At 39.8% G+C, this 15397-nt stretch overlaps 1 protein-coding gene across 1 annotated transcript; it reads left to right on the top strand.

Annotated features, from left to right (window-relative positions):
* Window positions 1-11029: 11029 nt before the first annotated feature.
* On the top strand, window positions 11030-14662 carry mycla (MYCL proto-oncogene, bHLH transcription factor a). Its single transcript, XM_051917988.1, has 3 exons — window positions 11030-11375; window positions 12022-12611; window positions 13582-14662. Exons 2-3 carry the CDS (start codon window positions 12047-12049, stop codon window positions 14142-14144), a joined length of 1128 nt encoding a protein of 375 aa, XP_051773948.1. The 5' UTR covers window positions 11030-11375; window positions 12022-12046; the 3' UTR covers window positions 14145-14662.
* The last annotated feature ends 735 nt before the right edge of the window (window positions 14663-15397 follow it).

The raw sequence follows: 15397 nt of genomic DNA, 5'->3' as shown, positions 1-15397 counted from the left end.
ATTACATGATTCGGCGAGGTGTCGTATTTCTCCGCGACACCCACAGTAAATGGAGAGCCCACAGTCATTAAAGCAAACTCCAAAAAATGACTAAGAGAGGAACGAGGTCCCTCACGCATCAATTGTGTCTTAAGTGGCTGATTAACACCCTCACAGAAAAAGTCTATCAGTACGCAGTCTGGCAGATCTGAACCATATGCAACATCCAAATATTCTCTGATGTATTCCTCCAACGACCGGGTGCCCTGCTTGAGCCATAATAATAATTGTGCAATGTTCATACCGGGCCAGTGTTCTCCAGGAAAGCCGCTGGATCCATGTGTTGGCGAAGTCTTCTGTAACGAAGCGAGACTCAGGCGGGGATCCATTTGCTAGCTTTATTATAAAAGAACGTGGTCGTACAGGCAGGGTCAAAGCAGGGGCAAACAGGAACAGCAGGGACAGGCAGAATCGTAGTCAGGATACAGGCAATAGTCAGGGCAGGCAGAAAACACTCACAGAACAGTATACCAGGCAAGGATCAAAGGTAGGCAGCAACGGGTCGATAACGGGTAACAGACAGGATCGGAAACAAACAGGCAGACAGGAAATAAACGCTCAGAATTGCAACGAGGGTTAACAAGACTTCGCAATGAGGTGGTGTGTGTGTGAGTCTTTTATAGTCCAGGTAATGATCTGCAGGTGTGTGTGGCAATTGGTGATTGGAGTGGAGTGTGCATGTGATTGGAAGGGAGGATTGTGGGAAATGGAGTCCAGGAACAGACGGTGATCATGACAATATTATCAACTAAATAAACTAACTTCACAAGTTTCACTTGCACTGATAGAGCAAGATAATTTCTTTTATTTTCACCAGTGTAAATGAGTTTAAATTCTTCATTTTCTTCAATCTCTTAACCTTCAGCAAAAGAGTTTTGAATCGTGCTGGCTCTCTCGCGAGAAGTAAATGTGATTGGCTGTTCACCACTGATGTCACACATTCATGTGCACATGATCCACAAACTCAGGATCAAAGCCTGAGTTGACAGAGAAAGTTGATGATAAGCATCATGGTACCAACAAAGCCGGATTGGAGTGGTTTGGTTTTGTCAACTCGAAACTAATCCTACAACTCTGAGTTTGTTCAACTACCATCATGGTACAGGCCCCCTGAGATGAGAGCATTGAGAGCATTCCACTGCCAGAAGCAGACTGTGGGCCTGTTTCCACCTGGTATTAAGATGCGTTTTGGCTGATCGGGTCACAAGTGGACGACACTAAATACAGGTGTAAACGGTGTCTAAAACGGTTTGAGTTTGTCCACTTTCAACCACTTCCAGAAGTAGTCGAAAATGCATTCGACCCGACTGCTTTCATAGTGTAAATGCTCATGTAGTCGAATGTGTTTGAACAGCCACTAAAGACCATCTACTCTCCATCTACTGACCTAATGTGTAAACATTATGGGAAGCGCTCGAGCCAGACAGGATTTAAACTTTGTTGGCTGAAGACCCAAGTTTGGTTTAAAGATGAAAAACGTACCAAGCACAATGTTCTCTCACCATTACTGATTTCTAACACACACTCACAGCGTTCGGCTGGTCTCACGGCTGTCAGAGCAGAAGCGAACACTGATGCTCTCAATATGTTTTCCTGTCATCTCTGGGTGCATTCATATGTAAACTGCTCAAGCTTATTTTGTCCATTAGATTGAAAGATCTGTAAAAACCCATACATTTACCCACCCCCTGGAAGAAATCAGGATAGAAGTGGTTGAAAGAGGACAAAAGAGATGGATTAAAACACCAGGTGTAAACGTGCATGTGTCTCTCTCGTCCACTTGGGATCCGATCGACCAAAATGCATCTTAACTCCAGGTGGAAACAGGGCCTGTGTCAGAGGCCCCAGAGGTGACCGGGTCTGGAGTCGAGTCAAGCCTGTTGCTGCTGGAGAGAACTGGGAGTTGTAAAGAAAGAGGAAACAGTGTTAAGGTTAATACATTTAAGGACAGATTAAATACACGTTTCCCAAACATTTTCACAAGGTTGACATTACAGAAGTGAGAGCACACACCTACAGTTAGGTCCATAACTATTTGGACATTTGTCATGATTTCTGTTATTTTGGCTCTGTACTCCAGTACAGATTTTGAAATTAAATGAGAAAAAAAAGATATATCTATATACAAACCACTATTGTTATTCAAATTTTTATTCTTCCACACAATAACATTATGGAAGAAGCTGGGTGATTATTTTGCTCATCCAAGAAATTATGCAAGTAAGGGAAAAGATAATTTTATTTTTTTATGCTGTCATGATTTAGCATTGAGGTCATAGTTTGTGGGGGTGTTTTTGCACTTGTTGCTTCATATCCAGATGTGTTTAATATTCTGGCCACCTCATGTATGTAAATAAGAAACCCATCTGAACACAATGTAGTGCAACATCACCTTTAACTATGATCTCAGTATTGAATTTACACATTTCTGGCTGATTATAAACTTCATTAAAGTAGAATTCCTGGCAGAGCTGTTGTATTGAATTACATTAGATTGTAAAGGTGTTCCTAATATAGTGGCCACTAAGTCAAGTCACCTTTATTTATATATTTACAATGTAGATTGTGTCAAAGCAGCTTTACATTGATAACTGGTACATTATTTGGCTGCACAGCAGCTCTTAAAAGAATAGTGTCAATGCAGGCAGATCAAAGCACAGTTGAATATCAAATGTCAAGTCAAATGTCAAGTGTCCCCAACTAAGCAAGCCAGAGGTGACAGCGGCAAGGAACCCAAACTCCATCAGGTGACATCAGGTGGCAGACAAGTGGCAAATTGGTGTTAAAATGGAGAAAAAAACCTTGGGAGAAACCAGGCTTAGTCGGGGGGCCAGTTCTCCTCTGGCCAACAGTGCTTTGTTACAATTCAGGTTGCTATCATAAGTCCAATAGGATCGCAACATTAAAAGTATTTATTCCAGTTCCATCCAATTGAGGATCGTATTGAGGATCACGCCGGTATGGACGGTTGTTGAGGAACTGTGTCGTGGCTGTCGTGTCGATGAGGCCCTCACAGTGGATGATCTAGTTGACTCAATCTCTGCTGATACGTCAGGGCTGCGTTGTGGTCTTTATCTCTTTGTGAACTTTTTGAAGTGTCAAAGTGTCAGTTGCGTAGCTGTCAATGGAGGGACAGAAATCTCTCAGATTTTAATAAAAAATATCTTCATTTGTGTTCTGAAGATGAATGAAAGTCTTACAGGTATGGAACATGAGGGTGAGTAATTAATGACAGAATTTTCACTTTAAGGTTCTTGATGTGGGAGCAGTATCAGGAAAACACCATACGATTAGTCACGTAAACTGCCCTTGAAGGCCATGCAACATATGAAGATCTGAGATGATGAGGTCCTTAAACAGTTTCAAAGTCTGATTTGATTCCAAAACTCGCAAGAAGAAATGTGGTAATTCCAAAGCATGCAGCAATTTAGATTTAAGGAAGTAATCGTATGAGATTACAAAACAACTTTTGCGCAATGCGTATTGCTATATTTGACATAGTACATTATATCAAGAACATCTTTTATTTTATTATTTCCATATATTTTATTATTCTATGTATTAGGCGCTGAACAGTCCTCAAGATGTAAGAAGAATAGAGGGAGCAAAGTACAATCCTGGTGCAAAATGCCTGCAGTACTGAAACTGGGAAGAAGATTCACCTTTCAACAACAAAATAAATGAAAACAGATAGTATAAGCTGGAATGGTTTAACAAAAAAATGCCAATATCCTGAACTGGCCCAGTCAAAGCCCTGATCTCAATCCTACAGATCATCTGTGGAATGACAGAACATGGAAAGTTTACAAAAAACTGTATGGAGCTTGAGTAAAAAGCCTACGTTGGCATAAAGCACAACTGAGGAGGACTGTAGTTTGGGTAAACTATCACTTTAAAGAGATTGTTGCCAATAGGTCCCTATTACACGTGTGGATGATGAAATCAATTTTTAATTAATGAGGGTATAAAATTAGTCAAATCTGAGTTTCCGTTGAAAAGGGAGTTTCAAAACGAGTTCCAAAAAGACTCACATCTACATTCTTTGACTGAAACATACTTAGACTCGCTGTCAGTCAGGGTGTGGGTGATACAGCCCATATGCAGCTGTTCTGCAAATACTTCTGTGCATCACAAATCTTTCAAAAGCTTGTCAATCTGTTATATGTGATGTGTAGGCTCTGTGCATTCAGCTCCTTTCATACTATTTCTGTCTAATATTTAGGACTTCAGATTAGTGTGTTAGTTTTTTGGATAAAAGTGTCTGCCAAATGCATAAATGTGTAGAGGTCATAATGTAGAGTGGTCTGTAACTTTACTCACACATTCTGAAATGAGTATATGAACCCGATACTGTGGAGGTCTGTCGCCTCTAACTTGCATGTGTTCTCATCAGCACATGCATGTATGTTCATTTATGCACACACAGTGTATGTTATTGATAAGGCAAGAAAATGCTTTGAAAATTACACCACTTCTGAATGCAATGTAGCTTCAAGACCTCGACCATTATCCCTGTTCCAAAAAAAAATCCAGGATCACAGGCCTTAATGATTATAGACCAGTTGCAGTAATGAAGTCTTTTGAGTGCCTTGTGATGTCACACCTCAAATCCATCACAGACCCTCTTTTGGACCCTCTGCAGTTTGCATATAGATCTGTAGACGGTGCAGTAAACATGGCTCTTCACTTCATCCTTCAGCATCTGGATTCACCAGGAACTGCTTTTAACAACATCATCCCTGTTCTGCTACAGGACAAACTCTCCAAGCTGAGTGTACCTGACTCCATCTGCAAATGGATTACGAACTTTCTGACTGACAGAAGGCAGCAAGTGAGAGTGGGAAAACAGGTTTCTGACTATCAGACCTACTGGTTCCCCTCAAGGTTGTCTCCTCTACTTTTTTCCTTGTACACCAACAGTTGCACCTCCAGCCACCAGTCTGTTAAACTATTAAAGTTTGCGGACGACACCACCCTCATCGGGCTTATCTCAGGAGGGGATGAGGTTGCTTACAGGTGGGAAATTGACCATCTGGTATCTTGGTGCAGTCAGAACAATCTAGAGCTCAATACTGTGAAAACAATGGAAATGGTGGTGGATTTTAGGATTTCCCAGTTGAGATTGTGGACTCTTTCCACTTCTTGGGAACTATCATTACCAGGGATCTAAAGTGGGACTTAAACATCAACGTGATTAAAAAAGCTCACCAACGGATGTACTTCCAGCGGCAGTTGAGGAAGTTTAATCTGCCGAGGACAATGATGGTGCACTTTTATACTTCCATCACTGAGTCAATATTAACCTTCTCTATCACCATCTGGTATGCTGCTGCCACTGCAAAGGATAAAGGCAGACTGCAGTGTGTTATTCACTCTGCGGAGAAGGTGATTGGCTGTAGTTTGCCATCTCTCCATGACCTGTATACTTCAAGGACTCTGAGGAGGGCAGTTAAGATTGTGGCGATCACTCTCACTCTGGACATAAACTTTTTGAGGTTCTCCCTTCGGGCAGAAGACTGTGGTCTATAAAGACCAAAACCTCACGCCACAAAAATAGTTTTTTTTTCCAGTTGTTACTGGCCTTATTAATACTGCTTCATGTGTTACACTAAACACACATTAATCAGACTGTATGCTGCATGCGCTTACACCAACTCTTCAAATTGTGTATTCTTATCAAAGGCCTATTTATTTATTTATTTATTTATTTATTTATTTATTTATGTTATTATCTCAAATTTATACAAACCCGATTCAAAAAAGGTTAGGACACTGTACAAATTGTGAATAAAAAAGGAATGCAATAATTTACAAATCTCATAAACTTATATTTTATTCACAATAGAATATAGATAACATATCAAATGTTGAAAGTTAGACATTTTGAAATGTCATGCCAAATATTGGCTCATTTTGGATTTCATGAGAGCTACACATTCCAAAAAAGTTGGGACAGGTAGCAATAAGAGGCCGGAAAAGTTAAATGTACATATAAGGAACAGCTGGAAGACCAATTTGCAACTTATTAGGTCAATTGGCAACATGACTGGGTATAAAAAGAGCCTCTCAGAGTGGCAGTGTCTCTCGGAAGTCAAGATGGGCAGAGGATCACCAATTCCCCCAATGCTGCGGCGAAAAATAGTGGAGCAATATCAGAAAGGAGTTTCTCAGAGAAAAATTGCAAAGAGTTTGAAGTTATCATCGTCTACAGTGCATAATATCATCCAAAGATTCAGAGAATCTGGAACAATCTCTGTGCGTAAGGGTCAAGGCCGGAAAACCATACTGGATGCCCGTGGGGTTGCATGAGTGCGTGTGGCATGGGCAGCTTACACATCTGGAAAGGCACCATCAATGCTGAAATGTATATCCAAGTTCTAGAACAACATATGCTCCCATCCAGACGTCGTCTCTTTCAGGGAAGACCTTGCATTTTCCAACATGACAATGCTAGACCACATACTGCATCAATTACAACGTCATGGCTGCGTAGAAGGATCCGGGTACTGAAATGGCCAGCCTGCAGTCCAGATCTTTCACCCATAGAAAACATTTGGCGCATCATAAAGAGGAAGATGCGACAAAGAAGACTTAAGACAGTTGAGCAACTAGAAGCCTGTATTAGACAAGAATGGGACAACATTCCTATTCCTAAACTTGAGCAACATGTCTCCTCAGTCCCCAGACGTTTGCAGACTGTTATAAAAAGAGGGGATGCCACACAGTGGTAAACATGGCCTTGTCCCAACTTTTTTAAGATGTGTTGATGCCATGAAATTTAAAATCAACTTATTTTTCCCTTAAAATGATACATTTTCTCAGTTTAAACATTTGATATGTCATCTATGTTGTATTCTGAATAAAATATTGAAATTTGAAACTTACACATCATTGCATTCCTTTTTTATTCACAATTTGTACAGTGTCCCAACTTTTTTGGAATCGGGTTTGTAGATGTTTTTATTCTTTTTATTTCTTAATTCTTTTTAAAGCACCTGCATACCAAAGCAAATTCATTGTACTTCGCAATAAAAGTGGATTCGGATTCTGATTCTTCTGTGTTCCCCATAACCGTTGATTTCATTTGATTTCAAGCTGATTTTTTTTGTTTTTTGTTTTCTGTTGTGATGATTTGCTACAGATATATTCTGTATTCTTGTTCTCTATTATTATCATATTGTTTTGGAGAAATGACGTGATCAGCATTTAAACTATTAAACTTTTCAAATATCAACAAACACCATGAGGGAAATTGTAATTTGGACAGTTTGGGCTCTGTTCCAAAGATGGATGAATGTAAGGATATGGCGTCATCTGCTGGACAGCAATGCAATTACAAACAATAAAAAGACGAGCTGTAAATTTGTTCAAATGGAAATATTATCAATTCTAACTAAGGTTTATTAAAATGAACTTGGATTAGATAATCGTAATAATAAAAAAGTACACGATTTACCTGACACAACAAAATAGTAAATAAAATGCACCTTTAGCGAGATCTCACCTTCTAACTTGACTGTGAAAAATCAGTATAAGCACTTTTTTCCCTTAAAAGCTATTGAATGTGTCATGGCACGTGAAATTTACATGACAATTACAATGAGAGTTACATTTTAAACTGCTTCTCTGATCTCTGTAGTTCACTTATCATGTGAATGTGCTGCTTGGCTTGTGAATGGCCCATCCAGGAAACAATAGCATTTGTGCTTAAAGATTTCATTTCAGGGTTGTTGTTGTTGTTGCTGTTGTTGTTTTTTATCTTGTCATTTCAAAGATTTAGCTTACTGCTAATATATATATATATATATATATATATATATATATATATATATATATGTTGAAAACAAATCAAAGTTGTGCTGCTTAATATGGTGTGGTAACCATTTTTCAGGATTATTTGATGAAAATAAAGTTAAAAAGAACAGCATTTATTTGAATAGAAACCTTTTGTAGGATTATAAATGTCTTTACTGTTACTTTTAACCCGTTTAATGAATCCTTTCTGAATAAAAGTATTAATTTCTTTTAATAATAAAAAAAATCTTATTGGCCCCTAAGATTGTAAACAAATAATGAGATAAACTTCATGAATGTGCAACATACATACACACACAGCTCAAACTCGTTAAGAGTTCTCACATAAAATCTTTCTTGTCTCTGAACGCTGGTCTCTATATATGAGACCGTCTGAGGTCATTGGGGGTCGAGGGGGTTAAAGGTGAGATGAGGGGAATGGGGATTGAAAGCAGAAACATGAGTTATTTTGAAGATCAGACTATTCAAGCACACCTAACCCTAACCCTTATTTTGGCAGATTGTTTGTCATCATCCATAGCTTGTGAGTCTGAACATACTTGGTCTTTCCTGATCAGTTAATTTCCATGTATAAAAACTATTATTGTTCATGTACAGCATCTCATTTTCACCTAATGAAGTTGAATGCTCTTTTTTCGATTCCTCTTTAGAGAGTTTGTGTGGATAGTATAACTGCTGAAAGGTGTCAAGTTTCCAACCTTTCTCCACATGCGCATATAAGACTGAGGCTCTGCAGAACAATACCAGCTCCCAGCACATGGAGCGGCTGCTAGCCTGCAGCGCTAACCCTCCCTTAACCCTTTGTTAGGGGCTAATCTGTTGCCTTAACAAAGACACTGGCCTCCAAGTTTTTGCCTCCATTGAAGAGGGGGGATGGTGGGGTACAGAAGCAAGGGAATGAGAGAAGAGGAGAGAAAGACAGAACTGAGAAGAAGCAGAGTGGGGGATTTGGATACTACTACTGCCATGCCTTTGGGTGGCTTCTTTTGTGTTAGTAGGTTGTGGTGATGCTCAGAGAGGGTTTAGAGTTTAAATAGCCACAGATTTAAAATAAATAAAGACAATATTCCAATATATTTCAAATAATTAAAATAAAAAATAAATATATATTTTATATGTTGTTGTTATTTTTTTATATTTGGAATAGATGCTATTTTTATCTCATTGTACTATTTTAATATTATGGAATTATCTGTATACAAACCCTCCAGGCAGGAAATAAGATGGTAGGAGATTTCTCTCTAAATGAGGGATGGAAGAAACAGAAGAAAAAAAAACCTTTTGTTTCTTTCACGCGAGCCAATGATGTGTTAGGAAGTGTCATGTATGCTTTATGCAGTAGGGGGCGCCCAAATCCAGTCTGAGTTGAGTTGAGCATAGACATGTGCTTCTTGAAAGGTGTGTGGGGGTTCTTTGTTTAAATAGTAAGTACTGCCTATTATAAGCTTTTACCCACAACCACTTGACTGGGTGTTTTGACTGACCAGACTTGTACAACAGATGTCCAGAGCAGTTAACAGAACAGACTTTTATATTTACTTAAAATAATCTGAACATACTTTTAAGAAAATGCTGAACTGTTTGTTAGGACAACAATCACTGTTCCAGAACTCTCATTTCTCCGCCTTTCCTGTGTTTGTGTAGGAGTTTGATGATAATGTAATACACCCAGTTTTCATCTTAGCTGCACACAGATGTTACAAAAGTAATAAAGAGAACTATTGATTGTCTCCTACCTTAGTACTGGACACTTTCTTTGTCTTTCCTACATTATCATGAACCTTACATAAGTATACCAGACACATTTCATTTTTACCACTAGCACTTTTTCCTGTAACACAAGCTTTTTTACTTCCATATCTACAAATGATCTGTACACGTCTGTTGCTTATGAAAGCAGTTTCATAGAAATTTCAGTAACCTGATAGACCTAAACTTTCTCCTCTGTCTCTGCTCTGGTCATTTGCATAGATGTGTGATGCCCCGTACGGTCAAGCATTAGATCACACATCTACTCGACTAACGTTCACACTCAGCCCTCAGTGGGGAGTGTGTTGGGTGGAGGGGTTCATGGACGCACTGACGTCAACACAACCATTAACTGCTCTATACTAAACCACAAACCTCTCATGTGAGCGCAGAATCCAAATGAAATGGAAAAAAACATGGATAACTTGGCTCCACATGAACAATACGTGCCTACATTAGCATACAAAAGTAGCTGAGTTAGATATCTTGACTGAAATCATATAGGCTAATACAAAGAAATGCATTATCAGTTCATCAACAAACTTAAAATGATACATTGATCCTTGCAGCATGGGACAAAACATGTCGCACAACTACCTGCAGTTGGTTTGTGGAATAGATTTTTTATTAAACTCAAACGTCCACTTTGAAATTAACCGTTTCAGTTGATTTTCTCTCTCTTGTAAAGAAATTGCTTGGGACTTTTTGTTTTGTAATAACCCTCATTTCAAGTTTGGTTCATAGCAACACCCAGAAAAAAATCAATTTTTTCATGTGTGATTTGCACAATAATTTTTATCTGACCGGTGAAAATTCAGTTTGTAATAAAACATTTTTTGGGTATATGGGAGCAGAATGAGATGGATGGATTGTATACGGATTGATACAAAATATTTCTTACTATAAATAATAAATAATTATTTTCCACTTAGTTTTGTAGCCTATTTTGCCCCAAGACAACAAGAATCAGTGACACCTCAATTCTGGTAATGAAAAAAAGAAACATAGTATTATTTTTTTGCTTTCAAATTACTGTTCTTATAATGTTATTAGTAGATTTTTTTTTTTTTTTTTTTTTGCTTTTCCGGTCTGAAACGGAAACACTGATGATGTTAAATACATTTATAATGTTATTAAAGCACACTACAAATTTTATTTTTAAAAAAATCTGTTGCATTTTATCAACAGATGCTTTAACAAAACAGTACAGAGGGCAGAAACGCCAGTGTTTGCATCTTGGCTTTCAGACACGACATATTGATTAGTGCGTCATGCATCAGAAGACAATTAAAAGGACGCATCAGCTATATCATGATTAGATTGGCGTTGTGACGTAGACGCTTCTATTTTTATTCAAATACTTATTTTAGTGCTGCGAATTGCCCTCACATTTACAATAAGCGCGGTTCACACGCTCTCCCCGCCCCGCGATTCCGGTGGGTGGGTCCACGCTGCGCTCTCGCACACAAAGACGCAGATCTGGCGCGAAAGCACTTTTACCGGCAGTGGGCTGGGGGAGGGTGCGGCTGCACTGCACCACGCGGATCGATCGTTGCTGCCGTTGTAACAGGACACCGCTTTATTTCTGCAAGGCAAAAAAAGTTTTCTCGTTGTTCAGGTTAAACGGTCGTAAAACAAAGGCGTTTGGTGTCGCGCGCGCTATTGTTTAGTGAGCGCGTGTGTACCGGAGTTCTACCGGACGCTGCGCTTCTTTGTTCTGTTCTGTGCGTCCCATAGACTCTCCCTGGACTTTGCAGGTCTGCGACCCCATGGTAAGTGCATTTTACATCAGAATTGTGTAATTTGTTTTAACGGTACATTAAGTTCCCTTCGTGGTGAACTTTCGTGGTAATCCGTGAGCCGTTGAACATTTCCTGGATCCTTTAATCGGAACGGGTGCTCCCTTTACCCCTTGTTAGTGGGTCTAATCTTTATAGAAGTAATTTAGAACCACATTTACACCACAGGTGATTGTTTCTCTGTGACTTTTAAACAGGGGTAGTATCCTGCTAGTGTTAATAAGCTACTTTGATATGTTGCTTTGGTTGTTTTGTGGCTGCACGAGCGCTCACTATACGAACCCCTGCGGTTATGCATGTGCTCCAGAAATCAAATGTGTAACATATAGTTTGTGCATTTAATCAGTGCAATTGAGTGAGAGCGTGCAATTATTAAACATGTGTTTACATGTATAGCAATGCATTTAGTAAGAATGAGTTTGCATGTAAATATTGTGCTTTTCTTTTTTTAAAGCGTTAGAAACTTGCATTAAATTAGCTACCTTATGTGAGTTTAAGCAATGTAATTGTGTAAGAGCATGCGTTTAGTGAGAGCGTTTTGCTTGTGATGTGCATTGCGTCGCAATTGAACTCCACGTGGGCAGTCATCATTTGACCTAATGACCCGTTGTGTTCACAGATAATATTGTAGAAGTTCTGCAGCAATGCCTGGGATCAACACTCACACACTGTACGGCTGGGACATGGAGCACTACTTTTACGACGAGATGGACACCGGGGAGGACTTCTTTAAGTCTACAGCACCAAGCGAGGACATATGGAAGAAATTTGAGCTGCTTCCCACCCCGCCCATGTCGCCTTCAAGGACTCTAGATGTGGACTGGTTACTGTCGCTACCGGGGGACCGGCTTGGGTGGGCGCCGCCGAAGGTATTAACATGTGATGAGGAGTACGAGGGGCTGCACAAGTTCGACCCACTGGACATTTTTGGTAATTTGGGCTCTATCGTTATCAAAGACTGCATGTGGAGTGGGTTTTCCACAAGTCACCGGCTGGAAAAAGTAGCTCATAACGAGCGAGCACCAGTGACCGCTCAGATTCAGACCTCGACTGCACAGAAAGCTGCTCGTGCTGCATTGGGCACGCCCGTGACTGGGAACCAGGCGGCACAGTGCGTGAACCCCGCTGCAGTCCTGGAACTCCCTGTCCCGCATAACAAGAAAGTGGCTGCAGGCTCCTCTGGTTCTGAGTGTCGCTCGGATTCATCCGGTAAGATATTACATGTGATAACATCACATGTAATTACTGGCATGAGTCGATATGTACTTCAGAATAATGCTGAGCCAATGAGGTGATGCATCAGCTGTTACTGTGCTATAAAGATGGATGTTATCCGAGTCATTTATGTAATAACTTGCAATTGACCAGATTTGGCAGTTAATTAGTGTAATTTTTCCCCTCCCAAGAAAATTGTTCCAAAAGAAGCCAAAGCATCAAGCTTTGCCTATGACCAAGCCACTTACCGACTAAAAGCCGTGACTAAAAAGTGTTTCCATGAGGGGAAACGCTTAACTTTTATAAACCCAATTGTCACTGCATTCAAGGTCATGCAACGTCTTTTAATATACTGTTATAGCATTCATTTTAATTTGTTTTTATTAGTAATTTTGTGAGCTTTCTGCGTTTTAGTTTTCTATTTAGCCAATTTTAGTACTTCAGCTGCAACTTATTTCTTAGTTCCCAATAATCATCAAAAAACATTTGTTAACCAATAGTTTAGGTTAACAATAACGGCACTACCCAATAATCAGAATCAGTTTGGGGTATTTTCCTTTATTTATAAAAATGCAGTTTATACAATCTTGGTAGTTTTGTTTTTAAACTGTTTTGCCAATAAAATGGCTATAGAAGCTGGTATGCTATTAAAAACAAACTGACTCATGTGGCTGTAGAGTTGAAATGCAACTTTCTTGCCAAGAACTGTGAAATATTCAATGGATTGACTTTTATTAGGGTGGTGAAGTGTGTAAACAGCCATCACGCATTGGTTAACTTAACTGTTTTGCAGTGGATGCATTTAATTGAATTGAATTTGGGAAATATCGAGTCTGACAACAGACCAGTCCTGTTTTCTTTTTATTAAAAATAAAAATGATTAAATTGTTGTGCTGGAAAAGATCTCAATAGATTTGAAATGCTAAGTGCTTTAGCTAAATGTGGCAAATGTTTTGTGTCTCAGATGACGATGATGAGGAGGATGATGTTATTGACGTGGTGACGGTGGACAACCGACCGAAGCGTGGTCGTCCTCCAAGCCGCAGAACGCCGGTAACTATTACAGTGAGTGCTGATCCATTTGGACCATGTCCCAAGCACTTCCACGTGTCTCTACATCGGCAGCAGCACAATTACGCTGCTCCCTCCCCTGACACGGATCCTGAGGATGACTTTGATGAGATTGAGTCTGTGAGCAAACGGCCACGTCTGGAACCTTCGTCCTCTCCCTCGTCTCCACTTTCTTCACCTGCCACATCGGACTCTGAGGACTTCAGCGAGCAGCGTCGTAACTTCCTGGAGCGAAAGAGGAGAGATGACCTTCGCTCGAGGTTCCAGGCGCTCCGGGAGGAGATTCCAGGTCTGTCCGGATCATCAAAAACCTCGAAGGTGGCAATTCTGACGCAGGCGACGGACTACTTGCTGAAGCTGCATGCGTGCCAACGACGTCAAGCTCAGGAGAAGAGAAAACTGAAAGCCAAACAACAACAGCTTCTCCGCAGGATCAGTGTTTTACAGAACTCCTGAGGGGGAAAAAAAAAAAGTCTGCTTTAATACTGCACAATATTTCCAAAGCTCATTATGGACATGGGAACTCATTGTTTGTCAATCACTGAAATGACACTTAAAACACTGCAGGGAGATCTTTAAAATCGCTTTGAATTCTGCCCTTCTTGAAGGGATCTGTACATGTGACTTTAGTTGAGATATGGAGAACCTTGTGTGAGGAGACAATGACAGAAATGTGCACATGCAATGCCTTTATAAACCTCAGCAGATGGCGATGAAGAGGAAGTTGATGAATTTACCTCCATGGCAAGAAGGGTGGGTGGTGTTTGTATGCATGTGGGGGGGTGTGTAGGGGAGTGTGGGGAGCATGGTGTTTGAACATGTTGTGTAGAAAATGAAATGTCTTGTTCATAACTTGATCTGTACAAAACTTGTTGTAAATACTGTATTCAGAGGATGTTGTATTCCTTCTGTATCTACTCATCAACTGCACAGAGATTCTATTTTGTTAAAGAATAAAGCATCTAAAATGACAAGTGGTTTTTCCTATTAAATGCACACTATTAAAGTGCACTGAGTAGTGTACTTTCCAATCTTGTAAATCTAATGTAGAATAATGCAGTTTAAACTTGATTGTAAATTTCTGGATTTCGCTGCCATTGGCAGGTGTGGTAAAAAAAAAAAAAAATTGATTTTGCATCCTGGCCAGAATTGAGATGTTTGTCTTGCAGCAAATTAAGGCCACAGCCACACGAAGCCAGGAGCTTTCCCTATCAGATTTTTTTTTTCTCCTTTCCCCTCGTTCAACCATAAACATGGCGTCATTTCAAGAAAAACCTGCGTACACACGAAACCACTGAAACCAACTCAAAATGTATACATGCCAGACCAGTATGTGGCACTGTAATTCTGCCACAGAGATACACTAAACTGAGAAAAATACTTTGAGCGTGTGCATAAACCTTGTGATGACGACACCGTTTCACAAAATATACGGATTGGCTGTGCACACGAAAATGTTTTGTTTGGAAATGGTGGTTTTCAGATTTATCCATTCTGGGACCCGGTTAAAAAAAATAGCAGTTTCAGGCTCCCAAAATGCCTGATCTGTCTGCACAAAATGCCGATACGATATAAAATTTTTACGTATACAACTAAATGTGTCTCCGTGTGGATAGTTCACCCAAAAATAAAAATTCTGTCATCATCTACTCCCCCTCAAGTTGTTCCAAACCTGTATAAATTTCTTTGTTCTGCTAAACACAAAGGAA

Source organism: Ctenopharyngodon idella, chromosome 13 (assembly GCF_019924925.1).
Source record: "Ctenopharyngodon idella isolate HZGC_01 chromosome 13, HZGC01, whole genome shotgun sequence".
Taxonomy (NCBI): Eukaryota; Metazoa; Chordata; class Actinopteri; order Cypriniformes; family Xenocyprididae; genus Ctenopharyngodon; species Ctenopharyngodon idella.
This window is presented reverse-complemented; position numbering and strand designations above follow the sequence as displayed.